The 23,081-nt window shown below is 44.2% G+C and overlaps 1 protein-coding gene across 1 annotated transcript in view; it reads left to right on the forward strand.

The window, feature by feature from the left end:
• Positions 1–23,081, forward strand: part of LOC146543113 (voltage-dependent N-type calcium channel subunit alpha-1B-like) — a 47,500-nt gene that overhangs the window by 20,167 nt on the left and 4,252 nt on the right. The window contains exons 5-6 of the mRNA XM_085239659.1: positions 6,122–6,225; positions 18,742–18,857. Coding sequence (XP_085095785.1) covers positions 6,122–6,225; positions 18,742–18,857 — 220 coding nt within the window. The remainder of the gene's footprint in view (positions 1–6,121; positions 6,226–18,741; positions 18,858–23,081) is intronic.

Here is a 23,081-nt window from a genome sequence, read left to right on the forward strand (position 1 = left end):
CAGATTCTAATATTTCATATGATAAACCAGAATGTGAGGTCAGGACTTGAGAGATAGGACTTATCTCACTGGTTCTTATAGTGATCTACTGGGAAATCTGTGAGCAGCTCTCCTCTCGCCTGCCTGTGACTCTGTTTCACATGCTGTAACCCCAAGGATAGGCTTCCCCAGTGCAGGATGTGGTGATGTTTCTGGGTGAAAACTCTTATTTCTGAGGGTTGCAGTACTGTAAAAGGCTTGTACAAATCTTTTCAGTTCCATTTTGTAATCATCTTTGTTGAAAATAAAAGATGGAATACAATATCAGATGTCCTGCTAGGCTTTAGATTTGAGATGTTATTTTAGGGTGGATTTAGGGCAGATGTGTTTTCTGTAGGAATTTCAGCAGAATGGAATCCAGACTTGGATGCAGACCTTCTTGCACTGGATGGGCAAAGCTTATGCTTGGCCATCAATATGCCTTTAAGGACTTCAGATGACAGTTAGATTTGAGCTTGGACCTATTAAGTTTGTATGAAACTTATATAACTCATTGTCCATCTGTGAGAGGACTTGTTACTTTCTGTAATTGAAGATTAGTGCTTTGGGATACAATGTGGACCATGCAGCATACCAGAGAAATGTCTAGATTAAACTTCATTTGAGTCTGTGATGATTTTGTGAGTAGATCAGTCATTAAATCCCAAGCTGAGCTGAGAAGGCCTTCTCAGCAAATTTGCGTTTGCTGCCCTTATAGTGTCTTGTGCAAGGTCTTTCTCTGATAAAAAGAGCTCAGCAGGAGGAATTTGGTGCATGGAGAAAACGTGCTGGACAGAGCAGGTCTCCTTGTGCTTACTGTGAGTGCTTTTCGTTGCTGTGGTTTTGCTGGTAATTTCCACGTTTGCCTAATCCTAAGACAGGAAACAGGCAGAAATGAATCAAACATAAATGGTGTTGCTAATTAACAGGAAAGGAGAGGACTGTGAGAAATCAGATAAAAGGTAAATAAAGTTCATCTCTCAAAGACAGCCGAGAGTTTCCCCCAAAGCAAAAGCACTTATCTAAGGGAAGATTGCACTTTAATTGCCCCAAATAAGCCACGGTCTGCCATTGGTTGAATTAAAGTGAGTGAACTCTAGACATACTTTACATTTTGATTAAAATCATAGTAGGAAACATAGAGGTCTGTTTCAGCTTGGGCTGTATCTGTCAAATTAGATCTCTTCTTTATTGAACCCTGCTTTGGAAACTTTTCCAAAGGTTTCTATGCTGGTCCATTAATCGCTTGTCTTTCACATCAACAGTATGCTGAGAGATGGACAAAGATTGTCTTCCTTGGAGAGATGAGAAAATTGCCTCCAGGTTGTAGTTCCTTTCTAAAGTGGCTGAGAAAAGAAAGGTGTAGGTAGCAGAATGGGGCCCTGTTTAGAAAAGACAGATGTTTTCCTCTTCTACTGGTATTTAAAAGGGCTGTGGGCAGTGCAGGGTGGTGGCAGCTCTTTCGCTTGCACCAGCTCCAGACTGCACATCCCTCAGCCCTTAGATTCACCCAGACCATGGCTTCATGTTCACTTTGCTGGCTCTTGGTAGATGTAACACATGCCCAGATGTGTGGGAATCCCCCAGTTATCTCCTACGTGAAATACAGACTTAAGTCCTGTGTTTCAGAATATAGATATGTTCTGTAATGTAGCTGGAGGAGTGTGGGAATGTGTGGGCAGCTGTGCTGTCTGCTTAGAGAGATTTGGGGGATTGTTCTTTGTTTGACTTGCTGTAATTTTCTGTCTGTAAATCTCCTGAAGCCTCAGGTTTGCCATCTGCTGAACAGAGGCAGGAGCTCCCCTGCTCCCAAGGCTGTGTGTAAACCAAATTTCACATCATGTTTGTTGGGATTCCAGAACCAGGAACCCAACACTGATTCAAACTCTGGAGCATGCCCAAAGAAGAACAGTGAAAGGTCTGGCTCACAAGCTTATGAGGAACAACTGAAAGAACTGGGATGGATCAGTCTGGATAAGAGGAGGCTTAGGGAAGACATTATTGCTCTCTCCAACTGCCTGAAAGGAGGTTGTGGTGAAGTGGATTTGTCCTCTGCTCCCAGTTAATACTGATAGAATGAGAGGCAATGGCCTTAAGTTGCTCCAGGGAAGATTCAGGTTGGGTATTAGGAAACATTTCTTCTTCAGAAGAGTGGTAAGAAACTGGAACAGGCTGCTCAGGGAGTGGTGGAGTCACTGTCCCTGGAGGTGTTCCAGATCTGTGGAGATGTGGCATTGATGAGGGGCATGGTGGAAATTAGTTTATGGTTGGACTTCATGATCTCAGAGGTCTTTTCCAACCTTAATGATTCTATGACTTTCAGCAATCCTAGTGAAAAAGCACAGGCTTCCCTTCCTTGGTGCTTTGGATCTCTTTCTGCAGAGGCTATGACAGTTTTCCCAATTCTGGTGGGAGCATTACTGGCAAGAATGTGCTATGGAGGGCTTCTTCTCCTACCAAATTCAGCATTTATTCCCTTTGATCAGCCCTGTCTGAAGTCAGGGTTAGCCTGGAGGGCTGTGAGTCCTTATGCCCCAGCCATAAAATCATAGAATCGTTAAGGTTGGAAAATACTACAAAGATAATCTAGTCCAACCATCACCTCACCCCCACCATGCTTACCAAACCATGTTCCTCAGTGCCACATCCACTCTTTTCTTGAACACCTCCAAGGATGGAGATTCCACCACCTCCTTAGGCAGCCTGTAACATGGGGAGCACGGAGCCAGAATTAGGGTCCCCAGAGCACTAACTGCTGGGATGAGCTGGGAAAGTGATGGCTGAGCAAAGCTCTGCTGGCATTTGTTGGCTGGGGAAGTCCCTGTGCATGGGGATGGGATGGGGCTGGCTGGGGTAGAGCTGCTGCAATGGCAAGGAGCTCCAGAGATGTGAAAAACTCATCTTGGGGTTTTGCCTCTGTGTATGTCCTGGGAGGCAGGGTTATGGCCAGGACTGCAAAAAGGAAGGCAAAAGGTAATAGAAGTGCATTTCTGCTCTCGACAGCCCATTGCAAGCAGGAGTGATTATCTCAAATCATACCCTTAAATGAATTAATAGTTAGACACAGCTGCCATCTTGTTAGCATAAAGAGGCAGTGGCCCAATTGTCTGTATTAGTGCTGGCCTTCCCCTGCTGTCAGACAGGTTGCATGAGGCCTGGCTGTGGGAAGCACCTCGTGCTTGGCTGGAGTACACTCTGTTCTCTTGGATTTATTGGCACTCAGGGCATTAATCTCCCTGCTTGACAGAAATCTTTTAGCTCCTGCGTTTGTTACAGATGACAGTGTTCATCCACTGATCTTTGCTGAGAGGTGGGGTGGCTGCTTGAGGATGCTGTCAGTCTGCTTGCTGCTGCATGACAGGGAGAAGAAAGCTCCCAGATTAACGCCGAGGTTGTCCTTTGGCACCCAGCTGTGACATGGGCTCTCCAGTTGAGCTTTGGGCTCTGGGGTGGCCAATGCAGCAGAGTCACATGGAGGAGCTTAGAGAATTGCAGGGGTGGGTTTAGGTCAGGCTTGTAGAAAACAGAGAAGTGAAAGATGGGAAACATCTGTGAGGGTACATATGGCTGCTCATTCTGGGTGAGAAGCAGCTTGCAGATGAGCAGAGGTTGGGCACAGGAAGCTGTGACTGCTGGGCTCATTGGGAAGAGCACTTGAGTGGCTGGACTGTTTTTAGAGGCTTCAGGTGCCTGAGGAACAGATCTCCGTGTCCCTTTTTCTACCATGACCCTGCACTGTCCCTTAGCATTCCAGTGCCTCAGTTTCCCACCGTGCAGCACATCTCCTTCAGGAATTGGATGCTGCCAAGCTTAATGGACATGAGCTGTTCATGCCTGTGCCCAGGGCACTCCTGCAGCAAGGCTTCACTTTGCTTTGGGCACTATTGAGGTGCTGCTGGTGAAAGCAGTGGGTGAGCAACAAGGGAGCCCTCTTGCAAGCTGGTGCTTCATCCTGATGTAATTGTGGCACATCGTTACATGTATTTTGTTTCTACTTCTTCCCTGTTGGGTTAGGCCTGCAGTTAGGATCAAGTGGCACTGACAGTCAGCCAGGCATTACTCTGGCAAAATATGTCAGCTGGAACATTAAAATTGATTTTGTCTTTTGGCTCATTCTACTTAATGAGCAAGTCTGGAGCTGGGCCACAGCCCAAGCTCCAGCTGCTGTTTGCAGGGAGGTGCCTGCAGGATTTTTCCTGGAGGAGAAAAGCGTGGCTTTCCTGTCAGCTCCCAGGTTTCATTCACTGAAGCATCTCACCGTGGCAGAGCTGCTGCCATAAGCTCTGCTTGGGTTCAAGTGTGTTTAGCAGCACTGAGAAAGACACTGCATGTCTGTGAAGGCTCTGCTTTCATGGGAGGAGATTTCTGCTCACCTTTTTGCTGATGTTTTGTCCTCTGGGTTGTTCTGAATCACTACATGAGAGAGAAGTGACAGAGCAAGGCTCTGCCCTGCCCTGAGCATCAGGCAGTCTAGCAGGAGCTCGGAGCAGGGTGGTTAATTAGCTGTATTTCAGCACATTTCATTTTAAGGGCTTTGATCGTGGCATGGAATTGTGGATCTGTCGCCAAGTTTGGGCTTCAAATGAATAAATAAATGATAAACGATCATTTGGCAGCAATGAACCTGCTGCACTCTCTTTGCATGTTTATGTGGTTTCTCTTCTTCCATCTGTTCCCTTCTTCCAGCTCTTCCTTTTGGGTTTCAGCCCCCTTTGCCTGGCCAATGGCAGTTCCCAGCCTTGCTGTGCAATGGGTGACATGAGGGCTGCCACCAGGGTCAGCAAAATGAGAATGGAGGCTGGGCTGTGATGACAACTATTGGAAAAGGCATCAAAATCCCTGTAAGGAGATAACAGGTGGAACAGAGTTTTCCTGCCTTTCTGCTCTCGTTTTCCCAGCCTGTTTTCGTTTCTCTGTCTCCCAGTGGTTTTGCCTTTGGCAGGGCTGGTAGGTGGCTGGGTTGGTTGGTCCATGCTCCTCTTGGGTGACAAACTCACATGGGTATTTCTGTAGATGTTAGCTGTTTGGAGAAAGGCTTGTCATTCATTTGACCTGGAAAAGATTCCTTGAGGAAGGATTTGTGCGCTGTATTAGAAACAACTCAGAAGGTATTGATTTGCATCAGTGTTGTGAGTGTTATTACCTGCACGAAACGTGATGACTTTGGTCACCCGTGTCATGGGTGCACTCTACTTATGCAAAGACTTTGAGATGGAGTTGAGCACACACAGCTGGAATAGTCCTGCCTGCGTCTGATCTGGTTGGATGGGTAGGTTGTGCTATTCTGTGCCCACTGCAGGAGGAGGCAGGAGCAGCAGAAATGTATTTGGGACTCTGTATTTCTCCCCCTTATCCCTCCCTTCCACCTGACATTCTCAGATTGCTGCATTTTTCACTCACAAGAGCAGAATTTGCATTTTTCTCAGTATGCCGTGTGGCATTTTACTTTTCAGCAGCTCCTTAAAGAGCTCCCTTGTGCTTGGTGAATGCAGAAACTCTCACAAACCCAACCACCCTTCCCTCCCCCTAATCTGGGCTGCTGCTTACTCAGGGAGCTTCAGACAGAGCTTTGATGACAATTCCAAGGTGCTGAGCAAGCAGCTGTGGCATTGCAGTTGCTCTGAAGATGCCTTGTTTTCTTGCAGACTTCTTGTCTTTTGCTCCATGTGTGCAGACCCTGGGCACAGTGCCATGCAGCCTGGTTTAGTGGAAGGCTGTGGTTCCTTCCCATGCTCCAGATGGAGATACTGCACTGATGCTCAGTGTGAGGGAACACAGAGTGGTGGGTAGGGACGAGGATGCTGTAGAAGGTACACAAAGTTAGGGTGCTAAAATTTGCAACGATCAATTTTGGCCCCTTCCAGAGTTAGAGATGAACCCTTATGCTGGAGCTGACAGTAAATTGTGGTGCAGGAAGTGGTTCATTGCATCACCTGCAGTTGTATTGCAACTGGTTGCCGTAGCTAATTGATGTGTCAATGGTACACATCCCCATGGAAATCTGAAGGGAATCACCGGTGCCTCCTGCTCTTCAATTTATGGTATTTTGTTTCTGAGGCTCATTAATATTTATTTGTCTCTCTCCTCTTCTCTTGGTTTCCAGACAAACGATGCTGCAGGAAATACCTGGAACTGGCTTTACTTCATCCCTCTCATCATCATCGGCTCTTTCTTCATGCTCAACTTGGTGCTGGGCGTCCTATCAGGGTAAGGCACTGACAGCTTCTTTATCTCTATCTGGATACCAAAAGGAACAATGTATTGGTTTTAGCACTGTGGAGAGGATGTAGGTAAAAAGGAGCAGATGAGTGATCTATCACGCTGTACCCTGTCCCCATCTGCACATTTCATACCCTGCCCTTCCCTTGCTGTGGTTGGTTTTTGTAACGCTATAGAGCTATAAGTCAAAGGATGAGCTGGCAAGAAATCCTTTGTTGAGATGATAAACTGAGGCAAGGGAGATTTAGTTTAGGTATTAGGAGGAAGTTTTTCATGCAGAGGGTGGTGAGGCACTGGAACAGGTTGCCCAAGGAGGCTGTGGATGCCCCATCCCTGGAGGCATTCAAGGCCAGGCTGGATGTGGCTCTGGGCAGCCTGGGCTGCTGGTTGGCGACCTGCACACAGCAGGGGGTTGGAACTGGATGAGCACTGTGGGCCTTTGCAACCCAGGCCATTCTATGATGCTATTATATGATTCTGTGATTCTGAATCCAGACATATTAAATGATCTCCCTCTAATTACACCAACTTGGGCCTGTTCTGCTGCTGCTTGCTCTTGTGCTGCCTTGAAAATCAGTGTTCACGCTGCATTTGGTGCAGCATGGGGAAATAAGCAGCTCAAACAAAAGCTAATTAAAAGATATCAGTGTAAATTTTTTTTAATAAACTTGTGCAGTTTAAGCCAGTGTCTGGATTTTAGGAACATCCTGGTCTCATGATACTCAAATTCCAGGGGTCAGCCAAGGATTCTGCATTTGCTGGCCACGACTGTTGGGTTTTGGCCATTGTGGAGATCAGGCTGCCAGGTTTGAAGCCTAGCTGGAACGCCCCCAGCGTCTGTGGAAATTTGATCTGCATTTAACAATCTGACTCATCTTAATGATTTGTGAGCTCTTAGACTGTGGCACCTCATTTTGCACACAATTTCTTCTTTGCTCATCCAGGTGATCTCAATTATGAAGGTCTGTAAAGATGTAGATTTATTTCTGTCTCTTGGCAGCTGAGGAAGAGAGAAAAGAGTTAATGCTGTTAACTGATAAATGCCTTTTGGTGGTGCACGTATGCTCTTTAAGTTACTAGAGAAAGAAAATCATTTTCCAAAGAATAGATTCGTGCTTAAGTTTAGTATTTTGTTAGAGATCCTCATCCTCAGTGCATGAGCTGAGGTGAGGAGTAGGAAGCAGCAAGGCAGTTCTGTTTCAGGATGAGGATATGTGTGCTGTCTAACAAGACGACGTCATGGAGAAGGCCAAGTGGTCCAACACATTGATTCTTTGGTCCAGCAATAGTGGCCATGATCAGTGAAAGCCACTAAATCAAAGCATTTCCTCAGACATCCTATCATATCAGATGCTCTGCAAAGGAGAGCTTGGTGGCTGTGTGTGTTTGGCATATGATTTAAAGCAAGAACCAGAGGCAGGGCTGAGTGTGGTTCATTAGGTAGTTCATCTTTTCTGTTCCACGGTGGGGTCAGCCCACATAAGCCGAAATGGATGCTTGTGATTTAAAACAAAGCCTGGAAGCCTGCAGGCTCCTATTCTTTCATCTGCTTCAAGAGTGTTTGGTGACTGAAAGATGGGGACCTCGGACTGGCTCTCCTGAAAGCCTCTTTTTGCTTGGGGCAAGATATGAATATTATATAAATGTGTATCTTCTGAAGGGGATGAAAAGCAAGGAGGCAGTTCTGCATGTTTGGTTTCCCTTTGCTAGTCGTAAGGATAATGATATTTTCTTCGCAGAGGGAAGCTTCTAAATTTTATTCTGTATCGTGGTTCGATGTCCTTGGGTAGAATAATTCCTGGGGAGATACTGAAGAAAATAAACCGTGCAGCACAGGTGTTGACCACATTGCTCAGCAGGCTCCTGGTGGGCTTGCAGCTATTGAGAAATGAAGAAACCTGTGTGTACTGGAATGGCCCAGAGAGGGAAAGACCTTCTGAAGGCACAGACTGTTGTCTTATTTACTATCAGAAAGCCCCAGACAACACTTCAGAAAAATACGCATTTCAGCTGGAGGTTATTCTTTGCACAAATCTCTGTGCATGGTTTTGATCACTGAAGGAGAGCTACAGAGGAGGGGTTGTTGGTAAATGCATGTTGACTTTCACAGGGCAGAGTTTCACCCAAGGGCGTAATGCAATCCCCGTTATTACAGCAATAGTGTCAGCTGGTGGCTCCTGCAGTGGGGACCCTCAGCAATGTCCCTCCTTCTTTCTAGAAAAGAAACTTAATTTAGGGTTTGGGCTTCTACAGAGAGTCCACAATCCAGGTGATCTCAGCATTCGCTCTCTTGCTGCTTATTTTCATGATCTGAGCACCTCACAGCCTTTGGATGGCACAGCGCTCTGCCCTCTTCCCTCTCTGCACTTTACAAAGGGAGCAGTGGAGTGGAAAGAGGGGGCCAAGATTAGATCACTGGTTTCACAGGCTCTTTCGAGATCTTTGTTACTGTTGATTTTTCAGTTTTTTGCCGTATTCATGGAATCAGTAAGGTTAGAAAAGACCTCTAAGATCATCAAGTCCGATCATCAACCCATTGCCACCATGCCCAGTGTCCCTCAGTGCCACGTCTCCATGGTTCTTGAATACCTCCTAGGACAGTGATTTTACCACTTCCCTCTGCTGCCTATTCCAGTGCTTGAGCATGAGTATTCATTGTCAGAATTAAAGAGTTAATCTTCAGTATGCCACTGTACTTTGGAAAGCCACAGAAAAGTCTTTTACCAGAGTGTTTTTCATTGTCCTTGGTTCTGAGTCATTTTCTCTCATGTATTTGTGCTCTGTACTGGACAATAAGGAAGGCACATTTCTGAGATAGGTATGTGGACACTAAAATATGGCAATACGAATAAGCTGAAATGACAACAAAGTTATTTAGCTTCCTACTGACGCTAGGTTATACAGAATTTTTCCATAACTCTTAATGGAATTTTCTGCCTTTCTGTAGTTGCTTATGAACCCAGGTCAATGGGCAGACACCACCTCATAAGGTGGTCTTAGCTCCTGGGTTTATCTCTTGTGGAGCAGTGGAGATGGATTGGCCTAGTTGGGATCCTGAGCCTCCTCTGCTAGCAAAACATGGCAACATTTGCAATGCAAATGTTACAGGAGAGATTATACCTGTTTTAAAGTAAAGAGCAAACAACCTTTCCCCTCTGTTGCTGCTTCTGGAATTATAATAAATGCAAAGACAGGGAAGTGCCAGAGAGATTGGAAATATGTAAGTCTTAGTAAAAACTTGGTATAAAAATAACCCCAAATCTCAGGCCACAGATGAGATGTCAAAATCCTCTGAGTACATGGCTAAAGAGGTAATTAAAAGCATGTGGACGTTATCATTTAGATTAAATGAGACTCTTTCTGCTGTACAGAGTGTCCTCCTCCAGCATGCTGATCAAAGCCCTGCTGGTGCTCTTGTCAGCAGCTAATATTTAAGCACCCTCCCTAAAAGATGCTCTCTGCCTTCTATTCCTTTCCTATTGCTGATGAAAGCTCTGTAGCTACTGCTGGCACAGCTTGGCTTTCCTTGTGCCACCAAATACTGAGATATCCCCAGTAGTCCTAGGATAGGGGGTGCAATGTTTTTGGGAGCATTATTTTTCTGATGGTGCAATGGGAGTGCTGGGTTCTCCTATATCTTTACAGGATGTGTTGAGGTGGATGTCATGCCTGCTCACCACAGTCCTTAAGATGGATATCTGCCTTGGGAAATTGGGAAATTGGTAGCTATTTCCCCCCCGGCCAGGTTTTGGGTCATGAGCATGAGTGTGCTTTTCTCAACCTATGGACATGGAAGGATGTACAGTTTTCCCAGTGTATTGTGCTGGTCACACATAAATACAAGTGAACTGCAGCTCAAACAACTCCTACAATCCTTCTGTCTTGCTTACAAAAGATGTGGGGCTCCAGCAGGAGCGCAGCATCTAGCTTGCAGTGTTGTAGAGGTAATACAGCTTTGTGTTCCTTGTTGGGACTTTTCCTCTGTACTTGGAGCAGGAGAAACGAGGTCAACTTTTTCTGGGGCAGCATTTGATGAATGCTATGGGTGATCTGTGGGAAGGCTGGAGCTGTGTGGGACATGGAGAGCCCAGGAGGTGGTGGTGGAATCACCATCCCTGGAGATGTTCCAGAACCATGGAGATGTGGCACTGAGGGTCAGTGGGCATGGTGGGGGTGTGTTGGGGTTGGACTTGGTCTTTTCTGAGAGGTCTTTTCCAACCTGAATGATTCTATGATTCTAGCAAGATTTGACCTTAGACACCTTTTACTTTTCCCCAAATCACAAAGTTGTTTGCTATCTTTGATTCTAACTTGGAAATGCTCTGTGATGATCCTGAATTTTTTTTTTATTGAACTCTACACGTGGCTCTGTGGTTTCCAGTGAGGAGAAAATAAAATCTCCCTTGAAGTAGGGAAGTCCTGACCAATGCTCATTCATTTGTATGCCTTTGCACTGATTTCTTACTATCAGGATACTAGTAGGCATCTGGTGGCTCTTCCCATCCATCTCCATAAGCACCATTATCTACCCAGTGGTTTCCCTTTCTTTGCAGTGACTGAAAAGCTGTTTTTTTTCATCCTGATGCTGTTCCCTCTCAGCCCAGATATGGGCTGAAGGGATTACTGAGTTTCCTACTGCTTGGGTTGAATTGGACATTAATTTTACCTGGCAATGAGCTGAATGATTCTGGGCAATGCATTTGTTACTGTTTTGACGCTTTGGATTACACAATGCAAAGAGGATAAATGTTATCATGGGATGCTGTGATGGAAACAATTTGATTTATTTCAAGTCTAAGTGCTTTCTGGCACTGTTTCCCACAGCAGTGGGGAGTGATGTGGGTGATGAGACGGTGGGAGCACTGTTGGGAGAGGGCAGCCTGCTGGGGATGATGATGCGTTGGAATACTGAATCCGTGCCTTGCGAGCGTGAAAAATGCTGCTTGTCACATCCTCAAATATTTATGGTGAAGCCTGAGGTGTTTCCAGGCCAATAAAGAGTGATGATCTTTCCTGAGGTTTACTCATCTGGCTGCCATGTTCAAAGTGTGGAGTGGCACACTTTGCCAGTTTGCATTTTCCCAGCTGAAGTAGTGCCTTCATGTTGTTCAGACTTGCTCTGATCTGTGCAACAATGGCCTCGTGTTGTATGAGACCACCTGCTGTAAGAACGGCAGGGAGATGTTGTCAATGGTTGTAGCATCTTTGTAACAGCAGGAGCCTGGCAAGGGACACGGCCACCGACCGTGCAGGCACCTTGCAGGTGAAACGAGGGTCAGGTAAATGGTGCTTTCACTCTTCCTTGCTGCCCACTGTTCTGAGCAGTCTGCAATGAGATGATGCTCTGGGGGCAGTGGTGTTGAACACTGTCTTGTGTTCAGGTCTCCCTAGGGGACATCTGCTTCCACATCTGACAGCAGTGCCTGGGGTTGCTGAGACCTTGTGGCTGTTGGAGCAGCTCGAGGGGAAGAAGCACAGCCTTATTTGGACCCCGTTGAACTTGCTCTGCTGGGTTTCGTGACATGTTTTCCCAGCCTGAGGAATTTTGCCAGATTGAGATCGTAAAACTTCAGCCTGCAAGATGCGCAGAGGCTGGAGGAGAATGAAGCTGATTAATTTGTCATAATGGCAAAGTGTTCTTCTGTCCTCCTTCTATCTCATTACAGAGACAATCGTTCATTTTCCCTGAAAATTTGTTCCAAGTCTGCTGTTACCTGCTGCGATCTGACTTTGGCAGCTGTTAACTATTTACTCTAGAAGAGCTATCCTTAAAAGATATGGACCTGCCTGCTTTCTCATAGTTTATTCCTTCTCCAACCTGTGTTTAAAAGGGATGAGAATGACAGGACAAATGGGTTGATGGTTAGACTAGATGATCTTGCTGGTCGCTTGGGGGTCCGTTCCAACTCAGGATGTTTTATGACTCTATTTTACAGGACACGGCTTCATCATTAAGCACCAAGCCCTTATTTTCAGGGACCAGAGCCTATATTTGGACTCTAAAGCCATTGTTTTATCACCTGCAGCATAATTTTTTAGGCTCAGAGTCTTATTTTAGAGCCCAAGGGCATTATTTTTAGGGTAGAAATCCTCCTCTTGGGGGTCCATGGTCTTCTCTGACAGGGCAAATCCTTCCTTTTTAGTGTTCGAACTTCATTCTAAGGGCCAAGGCCTCATTTTAGGGCCCCAAATCTCCTTTAATGGCCACCCCTCCCATCCCCCTCGTGAGGGCCCAAAGCCTTGTTTTAGTGCTCAGAGCCTCCTTTCCCATGCCCAAAGCTACATGCCAAGAGGCAAAGCCTGATATATAGGTCCCAAAGTCTCTTTTGGGAATCAAACTCTCGTTTTGAGGAATCAAAGCATCACTTCAGAGTCCAGCCCCCAAACTGGATAGTGCAAAGCCCCACTTTGAAAGGTTCAAAGCCTCATATCAAACCATCCTTTGTAGTGTACAAACCCTCTTTTCTCCACTCTAAAGCATGTTAATGGGGCACAAAACTGCTTTTTGATTACCCAGAGCTGCCTCCTTTAGGTGGGGTTGATGTTTGGACTTGATGATCTCAAAGATCTTTTCCAAGTTAAATGATTCTGTTTCTATGTTCACTTGTCCTTCTGTTTTGCTGCAATGGAAATTAAAGCCTGTAAGATAGGAAAGACACAGTAGAGACCAAAATTTGAATTGCCTGGGGCCTGCTTTGACTGAGCTGGAGGCTTGAGCCACTTGTTCATCCATCACATGCACTGAGCTGATACTGTCTGTTGATAAACGATGTGTCCATGTCCCCCCAACACCCACTGTTGCCTGGTGGGGCCGGGTTTGCCCAACTTTTGCATTCACAGCACTTCAAATCAGGATAGGTGGAATCAAAGTGAAACTGGCATAAGCTGGATGTAATGATAAAAGGAAGGAAGATGTATTGAAGGCTTCACCTCTGCACTTTTCTTTCTAGAAATACAAGATGTATCCCACACCTGGCTTACAATTGAAGCATTTTCCTCTGTGTTCAATGATAAAAGTGACTGTGAAGCCTAGCTCAGTGCTGAGAGATCAATCTCACCATGATACTTTCATCCTTTATCAGCTGGTTGAGGGAAGATATTTTGTCCTCCTCTTCAGAACAATGAGGAGGAAGTAGCAGCAGCTCTGGCCATGCAGGATTGATTGAGCCAGTCCTCATCCCTAAGTGGGGGATGTTTGGATGGATGAACCAGTTCAATCAGGTAGATCTGTATACTGGGGGGAGACAGGTATTCCCCCTCAAAATGTTCCCAAGGTCATCTTCATTGGTTGTAGCCCCAAGTGAAATAGAAACAGGTAACAATGGGTGTGTTTGAGATTTCATGCATCTGATGGGACAGAGTGAGAGTCCTTACAATTTTATTGTCTTCAGCACTAAGAAACCTCAGTTCTACCCATTCTACTCTCCACCTCTTTTTTTTTTAACATACTGGCACCCACCTCAGTGATTGCACTGAAGGGAACACTGAGCTCTCTTCTCCCTGCCATCGTCCCCCCCTGACTCCTGACCTCCTGTGTGCTGCCATAAGCAATTCAGCCCCAGTGTCCATCTTGCTCCTGCTGGCTCTCCGTGTGCTCCCTTTCTTCCAGGCCTCCCTCTATGTCTTTGTCTCTCGATGTACAGGTTTGCAGTAGGTGAGATAAATGTTTAGCACTGCCAAGGCTTTGTGTCCTTTGTTGTATAAGCAGTTACAGTCATAAAGGTGTTGGTTTTTTTTTTTTTTCTCCTGCATCCAGTAGAGACTTCCACTTATAAAGGATTTACTGTTCTTCAGAAAGACAAAAGACAGAGATATGAACCTGCAGAACAAATTCGTTCCCTGGAGCGAGAATCTACTTTTCTGTAGACACTTGGGTGCTGATGTGGTTAGTGAATGAAATGCTGGGGTTTTTAACCAGATCAGGCCCTGCTGAATCAAGTTGCAAGGGGCTTCGCAGGACTGTGTGGGTGAGGCAGGAAATTCAATCACAGGAGCCTTGCAGTACTGCAGGATGGCAGGAGCAGAAGGAGGGGACTCAGCAGGAATATGCCCGCCATGCTGTCATAACAAGCTTCACCCAAGCAGTAGAATCAAAGAATTGTTAAGGTTGAAAAGGCCACTAAGATCAAATCCAACCATCAGCCCATCTCCACCATACCACTAAGTCATGCTGCTCAGTGTAACATATCTATTTTTCTTGAAAACTTACAGAGATGGTGATTCCACCACATCCCTAGGCAGCATGTTCCAATACCTCACCACCCTTTCTGAGAAGAAATTTTTCCTAATATCCAATGCAAACCTCCCCTGTTGCAACTTTCAGCCGTTACCTCTTGTCCTATCGAACCAAAGTAGGGGTTTGGTTGGATTGGGAGAAGATGGCAAACCCCTTCATCACAAAGACCTGAGAATGAAACTAAAAATTAATTGAAGTTCTGTCCCACAGTTGATTAACCAGAACAAATGGTAGGAAGTGGACATCCACCCTTAAAACCCCATTAAGTGTTTCTGCTTGCATGTAGATTCTCTCTTCCCTTGTGCTTGGAGGTTATCCTAGGGCTCTGGAGGATCTGGTGAGTCAAGTACAGCCCATGAGGCTGAGAAGCACAAGAAATCTGGTTTAACTGAAAAAAGAAATGCAGGTAGTTTCATGTCCATCTTACAAATTTTATCAGCCAGCATGTTCATTTGTCAGCTGTCCTGCAAGTGCATCTCTGGGTTCCTACTGTAGCATCCTATAGAAGTTTAGTTCAGCATTGTTCTTGTTGAAGGTTTACAGGCAGTTAGGTAGATAACTGAATCTTTTTTTGAGGTTCTTTCCGTGGTCTCTCCCCATCCAGATAGTCCTTGAGTGGCACAAAACAAGTGAGTTTGTGGAACTGCTGCTCCTCTGGCTTGTGTCTCCTACAGTGATGCTCCTCCAACTTGCATGTCGAGCAGCCAGAGGAGTTGGTGTATTCCATCAGCTGTCTCCAGCCCGTCCTTCACTGCTCCTGAGTGATGTGGGCTGTTTAACAGGCTGCTGTCAAATAACAAGTCTGTTCTTGGGCATTGTTCCATGTTCAAGTAACAAAGCTCACAAATTAAGCCTTCGGTCTTGGCCAATTTTCTTTCTCCACCTGGAGAATTCACTTTGGCCAGTGAGTGACTCAGGCAATCAAACATCTGTAGGCCTGGCTAGTTCCTTAGCTAGCAAATCACCCATTTGAATTTCTCTGGCAGTTCTGAGGGGCTCGCGTCCCCCGCTGCCTCAGTTTTGCTCATTCCTTTGAAATACTTGGACTAGAGATGAAGCTGGTTCTTAAACTCTTTCTTTTGTTGTTCTAGACATAAAATTCTGATGACTTTTTAAACTCCTTTCTGGGAATTCTTGTTGAAGTCCTCCTGAGATTTGTGCTCCTTTTTTTGCTAGCTCTGAACAGTGCTTTAGATTCATCAGAGGAAGGCTTTTCTCTCAGCATAAGAGATGAGTTTTCATGAGATAATGTGTAGCTCAGTGGTACTGTTCTGAATGAGGAGCTAATTACCTATGTCATTATCGTGAATCGCTAATCACCACCACTATTAGAGCTAGCAATGACAGCAATGCTGCATCGTCTCTCTACCTCTCTCTTTTGAGTGGGAAGCTTTTCTGTCTTCTTTCTACTGGGAAAGCATGAATTACAGATGTTGAATTATGTGATTAGTCTTGCAGCAAGCCTGGGTGCATGCCACAAAACCCAAGACCAGGCAGCCTGTTGCACAGTACTCCAGTTCAGCTGTTGTATGGGAAAATTGAACAGAGGATGTAGATCAGGATTTTTGTTTGTTTTCCTTTTCAATTGATGTGACGGTGCTTTGCACTTAAGACTGGCATGGATAAATTAATTGTAAGAATGTCATTGGAGTATAATATTTTTATAGACCCTGATGGTTACTCATGAGTTGACCTTGTCTCTCTTGTGACTGGGAAACTCTGGAGTTTCCCTGAAGTGGCCATTCCAGTGCATATTTACACCATGATTTATTTCACTCTTCCTCCCAACAATGTGACAAGTAACAATCATTCATTTTCCCGGTGACTTTAAGCACCAACCATTCTCGAGAAGAAAAATGTGACACATTGAGCTTGACTGGGATGGCATATGGTTTCCATGATGAATGCCCTTACGTTGATGTCTACTCCAGCTGTCTCTGTAGGATCAGTTATTCGCAACTGTCATGTTTTAACTAAAATGCACTGTAGTCATCTATCCAGGCAGATCTTATCTTCATCCTAAGCAGTGTCTCCTGATGCTGTGCGGTGTGTAGGAGTGCCAACCTTTCCAGCTCTCCACCTCCTAACGCCCATCCAGGCAGTGCTGAAAGAGGAATGTTTTGGGGGACATCTTGGGGCACAAGGTAGCTGTTAAGAAGGATGAGAGTGGATGAATGCCTTATTTAATATTCTTCATTCCAGAATTAGCTGCTATTATGAACGTCCTGGATGTAAAGCTGGGCAGGAGGCAGCCTATTTTCTGCTAAGATTTCCAAGAAAATTTGGGAGATTTTTAACATTTTTAAAGTCAGTGGCATAAATAGCAATTATGCTGGATAAAAAAGTAGATTTATTTACTGCTATGAAACACTCCTAAGGGGTTTTCCAAGCTTCTGTTGGAACAGGCAGAAAACCTTCAGCTTAAGTATTTCTAGATGAAATATGCCATTTTTATAATTTGTTCCCTTTTTCTTTGAAATAGTTCAGAAAATTTGCCGAAAATCTCTCATAAAGAAATTCTGAGATTTTTCCTGTTACTGCAGATGGGGAATACTTCAGTTCCTGAATGATGATGAATGCAGTGGAGGAGAGAGAAGCATGCATTTATTAATGCATAAAGAAAAAATCTTTTGACAGATTCCAGCTTAGTTGAATCTCGTGAGGTAGGAGAAAGGTCCACGATGCTTTCCTCCACTAGGAAGACCATACCTCAGGACTCTTCAGTCTTCAACCTGCTAGAGCTCTGCCGTGCTCAGAAGACAGTCAATGAAACCCAAAGTGTTTGGGTCTTCTCTTGAGAGCTGCTTTCCCAGCAGCGCCAGTTCCAGTACCAACCCCTGAGGAGCACCACTCAGGAGGAGTTCCATGGCCCTGAACCAGTGGGTGCTGAACCAGAAATGAGAACATTAAAAAGGAAGAAGGAGAAAATGGGCATCCCAGCTGTCACATGCAGGTACCCGAGTCCCCAGGCAGATGTGCTGAATGGTGAGGAGCTGCTAGCTGTCGGTGCAAAGTGATGTTTCAGCTTCCTCCATTTCACGGATGGGTCTGCCTAGGGACTCGGGTGCCAATCAGGAGAGGGGAATGAGGATCACATCATGGTTAATTGCAGCTCTCGCATCATGGCTGCAGAAGTGTGTGCCGCAGTGCTGAGCCGAGTTCTCCTGCAGTCCCCTTCTCCTTGGGTCAGTCCTGCCAAACTAAGCAGAAGTGTCAGCTTTGAAGGCTGAAATGTAGGCTGTGAATGTAAAGCTGGCTTTGGCACTTGCAGTTCCTTGTTCTCCATTCTTCCTCCTTCCTCCCATCTCCTGTTCCTTGTTAGATTCTAACTGAAAAGTGTTTGTGGATAACAAATAGGTGACGAGGGGAGACTTCAGCAAAGAGCAAAGTTAAGTAATGCTTTCAGGGAAGGACACAGCAGTGTTAAGAAGTTAAATGGGATGAAGAGTAGGGCACTGCTCTATGTGAGAGTCAGAACCTCATTGAGATTAACCATTTAGGTTAAGCTATTGTGGGATTCACTCCTGTAACTGCTCACTTGTGTATGCTCAGAGCAGGGGATTGTAGGGGCTGGTTCAGAGGTGTATAAGCAGTAGATGGGCACATGTCCCTGCAGAGGTCACCTCAGCTGGAGCGTCAGGTGCTCCTTAGAGGCAATAGAGATTAGTCTGGAGAAAACCCCATTGTGGGTGTGTGGGAGTGGTGGCTGCACTGCTGCCTTAGCATCATTTCAAAGCAGGCTGTAGGATGTACTTGGACAAGGTTTTGGCAGTGGTTGAGTGTCTTTTTTCTCTTTTTTCCAGCCTGCATTATTTGTTTACTTTCTGACCCTCTATATAGTCCCATTGAGATGATTTGATGCTTTCCATATGACTATATGACTTAAGAAAAACTAGATCACTGTTGCCCTCAACCTAGATCATCTGGGGTATTTCTCCTTGCTTCAGAATAACCAACCTGACCTACAACTGTCGTTGGACTTGTTCATCAAGGCTGGCTTAAGCCTGGGAAAACTCTAAGGAAAGCCAACTGGGAAGAGCAGATCTCTTCCAAAACTCAAAGATCGCTGGTGCTTCTATGACAAATATTCTGCTTCCAGTGGAATCAAAGTGGTGGCTTGTTGGACGTTGATGCGTAGTGTGCTGTGGTTTCTTCTTGCTGCTGCTGCTGCTTTCAGTCTTTGTGAAGTTATTCTCAAAAATGAAGGAGAAGCTGCATATCTTCCCTGACCTCGTGTGATGTACTTTCTCATTCTTCTCTCTCTGTAGTGAATTTGCCAAAGAACGAGAGAGGGTAGAAAACCGTCGAGCTTTCCTGAAACTCCGTAGGCAACAGCAAATAGAACGGGAGCTAAATGGATATTTGGAGTGGATCTTCAAAGCAGGTAAGTGGAGACAGCTAATGTTGGTTCACTAAGGTGTGTGGCATGTAGAGTTTGATGATGTTAAGGATCTGTCTTTGGTGCTCCTGACCATCCAAGACTGGGCATGGCCCAGCCAGCAATTACTGGTTTTGTTGAGGTGTCACACTGAAGTTATTGTGGATGACCCCAGGTTGGTTAAGCACAAATAAAGAGCTTGGTCTAACTTTATTGCTGAGAGCAAAACATTAAAGCATTAACTGTCTTAAAACAGTACAAAACAAAAAGCAATATGGTGCTGAGTCTCCACTGTGGCGAAACTGTTGTCTTACATGAGTCATTTATATTTTATTTACTTTCCACTGCAGCTATTTCATAAACCTCTGTTGCTATAATGGCAAAATACGCTGGAATGTCATTTTTATGAGCTACAAAGATCACTTTCATTAAACTTACCCCAGCACACATTAACATTGCTTTACAACGATTATAACTGAGCATAACACTTTATTGCAAGCAGTGATTAACTTTAACAAAGACCTAAATACTTTAATTTAACAACAACAAAAAAAAGGGTGCTTTCTTTTTCTTTTTTTTATTATTGGACTGTAAAGATTACCAATAATCCTTCTGATATATATTGACATAACCTCAGTGCAATTCATTAACATTCGCTTCCATGCTTGTATTTCTGCAAAGCTTAAACAATGGAGTGAAGTGAAAATGCCTTTTAAAAAAAACGGTGGAGAGAAAAAGAAGTGGTGGCTTCACAAATAGATTTTCAGGCACCTTTGTAGGCAGGTCAACTTAATCCCTGCCCACTGTGACTAGGGAAACTGAGGTCCAGTACTGTATGGTGACTCGCTGGACGCCAGTTGATGAGCCAGTGGCAGAACTGGCATGTGATGTGTTGCCAAGTCTGTGGGCTGCTGCTATATCTCTGCTCTGAACTGTATGGTGGCTTTGAACCCATTATTCCCCAGAGCACTATCCACAGTGACAACTGAGTGCCAATTGTATTGACTTTTGTCACTGTGCCTGTTCAACAGCAACTGCCCTCAGTTAAGCAACCGAACTTTATCTCCCCTTAATTCTGTGACTGTAGGATTGAAAAATAAAGGACCATTTGCTTTTCTTTCAATTTGGAATTTGTCTTCTCATTTGTTTGCAGCTGTTTTGCTAGCCCAAATTCAGATTGATTAATGGTTTATTGGTTAGCTGGAGCAGAGTGCTGTAGTTCTGCCTTGAGTCTGCTGCCATCTTGCTTTTAAGGATTTGGTCTTTTCTTGGACTCTAAAATCCAATTTCTCCATTGAAACAATAAAAATTAGTTTTTTTTTGCATGGATGTGCGTTGCTTTGTTTCATTCTGGAGACTGTTCAGTTATGAGCTGTCCACTATGAGGAGATTGCTAGCTGAACCTCGAGGTCTGAAGGTTGAGGTGGAGAAGTTAGGAAACACAGCTGCTCTGCTCCAAGCACTGAGTCCCTATGGGAACAGCTGGCTTTTTGATTTCTGTGTTGCCAGTTCTGCATAAATGCCACATGCATATACAGTGAAGTTGCTCTAAAATACCCATCTATTTTTTTTTCGTTTAATAACATGAGGTTCAGGAGGTCTTACAGAACAAGCAGTGTATGCAAACGAGCTGAATTAGGGAATAATAAAATCGTCCTATTAAGGCACTGTTGAAAATACGATAGGAATATAAAAAGGCTTTCTAGTACAGCTGAATAATAACAATAATAAAAATCAACTTAATGCTAGTAAATCTTTAAATACGAAATATAGCATGAAGGCAAGACCAAAGAGAGAACTAAGTGTTTGGAATTCAGGCACTGAAATGTGGAACTGTGCAATCAATTGGGATTTCCCATTTCTGTTGTTTTAGAGGCTGAGATTTCAGCTGTGATGCTGTGCATCAGGAATTTCCCAACCAGACTCCTTGTCCAGGACTGTGGATGGGCCAATGGCCAAAGCAAAACCAGATTGCTTTGCAGGAAAAGCGGAAACAACTCACAGACATGTTACAAAATATTTGCATAAATGGAAGAGCAAAAGGTCTTGATGTCCTACTCTAATATAACTATGGAGGTTTTTATTTATTAATCACATAAATATCTGATTATTTTTAAATCCTTATAGCATCCTTGACCTCAGAGAATCCTGCAGCAAGGAGTTCCACACATTTATAGTTGGTTTGAATGGAGAAAAAATATTTTCTTCCTTAATTTTAAATGTGTTGTCTTTCTGCACAGGAGTATATTTCTTTTTATTACTCCTCTTTTTCTGCTGCATTTCTACCTTGTTTCACCTTATTTTTTCCTGCTGTAAAGCGTGCAGAGCCAATCTGCTCATGTCTTCCCTTCCCATGGAAGGCTCTCCAGGCTTCTAATATTTATAGTATCTATCTCTGAGCATTTTGTTTGTTTATTTTTTTCTCTCATTTATTTTTGATGCAAAGTAGGAAGAATGGAAAGCTGTGTTCCAGCATCTTAAGGGGAGTCTTAACCTGGTTGACTTTGCTCTGTAACAGTTTCCATATACTGAGTAGTTAGTGGGGCTGGAAGGGAGTTTTTCTTGTTCTCTGCCATGCTCAGGTTCTTAGCTCAAGGGCTGTAACTCATTTAGTACCAAGGGAAGTATTTGAATGACTGAAATATTCCTTCATCTGTATGCTACCTCCCGTTTGCCAACAATGATTTTGATTTAGCATTCTGCTCATCATTTACTGACCACTTTTGAGTCACTTTTAATGTTTCTTAGAGTCATTTTTCTTTGTAAAGTGAATAAAATTTTATTACCTCTTGCTGCACGTGTTGCATTAAACAGGTGATTCTGATAAACTTTGGAGGTTGATACCTTTAACTCCTTTTCATACTGAGATTGTAGTCTGTTCAGTACACCTGAAGAAAACAATGGGTCTTTGTTTTCTATTTCTTAAATGCCATGTGACTCGATCATGTTCTAGACTTGGTCTGATGAGTTATCTTAATAGACACTTACATTGTAAGAATGAAACTCCTTAGCAGCCTGGGCGTTTGATAACTGTCTATACATCTGTCCTTTTTTCTAGGAGTACTTTCTATTATTTTTTTTCCAGTGATGAAATAAGGCTATAAAAAGGAAGATAATATTAATAAATAATACCTGCAAAGTTTTCAAGGAGGTACTTTGGCACAGCTGTAATATTTTGGTGCCAGTTCAGTACTTGATTAATCACCAGAAGTACAGCTATACTTGAAACTGAAGCAATTGTAGCTTAGGCTATTTTAGATGAGGATTTTTTAACATAATCAGCAGTGAATCTGCTTGAGGAATCTCTACTGAGGTGTTTTAAACAATGGCATCCTTAATGTGTGACTACTTCTTATGCTTAATACAAGAAGCCTTAATTGATGGAGTGCTTAACAAATCCCTTCTTTATTTACTGAAGGGCTGGGAACAAAGGGAAGAATTGTAACAGCTAATGCAGTGCTGAATTTAGACATGTGTGACTTAAAAGGAAAATCAACCCACTGTCCAATCAGTTCCCTTAGAAGTTGGATTTACTTTCTTGAAATAGGATCAAACAAAGATTGGGGATGAAGCTGTTGCTTCATCTACTTCACATGTGTATGTTGAAGAATGAAGACATAGGATGTTCAGGAGAGTTCAAATTATCTTTAAAATGAAATAATAGGAGATTTAATGTACAGTGCCCGTATGTGTTTGTCATGAGGCCAAGAGAAAAGATCAAATATGGAAAATTGTCATAGAATCATAGAATGGCCTGGATTGAAAAGGACCACAGTACTCATCCAGTTCCAACCCCCTTCTATGTGCAGGTCGCCAACCAGCAGCCCAGGCCGCCCAGAGCCACATCCAGCCTGGCCTTGAATGCCTGCAGGGATGGGGCATCCACAGCCTCCTTGGGCAACCTGTTCCAGTGCCTCACCACCCTCTGTGTGAAATTGTAACTCAGTGGAGTCCTTTTGGGGATGTTGTGAAAAAATGACCCGTTGCACTACATGACTTACAAATCTGGCAGTGTCTTCAAAGCAGTCAGATGCTCAGTGCTGTGAGTTTCAGGCCAGAAGCAATGGTCAAATCACAATTTCTTGCTTCTCACAGAATTTGGTCTAGTAGTTCATGCAGTAAATGCCAGGTCAAACCCATAAATTTTGACTGTATGTATTACTTAGAAGCAAAAGGTGTGGCTCATTTAGAAATGGACCAGTAGTCCTAACTTGGATGTCAACGGAAGAA

Source organism: Meleagris gallopavo, chromosome 19 (genome assembly GCF_905368555.1).
Source record: "Meleagris gallopavo chromosome 19, MGAL_WU_HG_1.1, whole genome shotgun sequence".
NCBI classification, from domain to species: domain Eukaryota; kingdom Metazoa; phylum Chordata; class Aves; order Galliformes; family Phasianidae; genus Meleagris; species Meleagris gallopavo.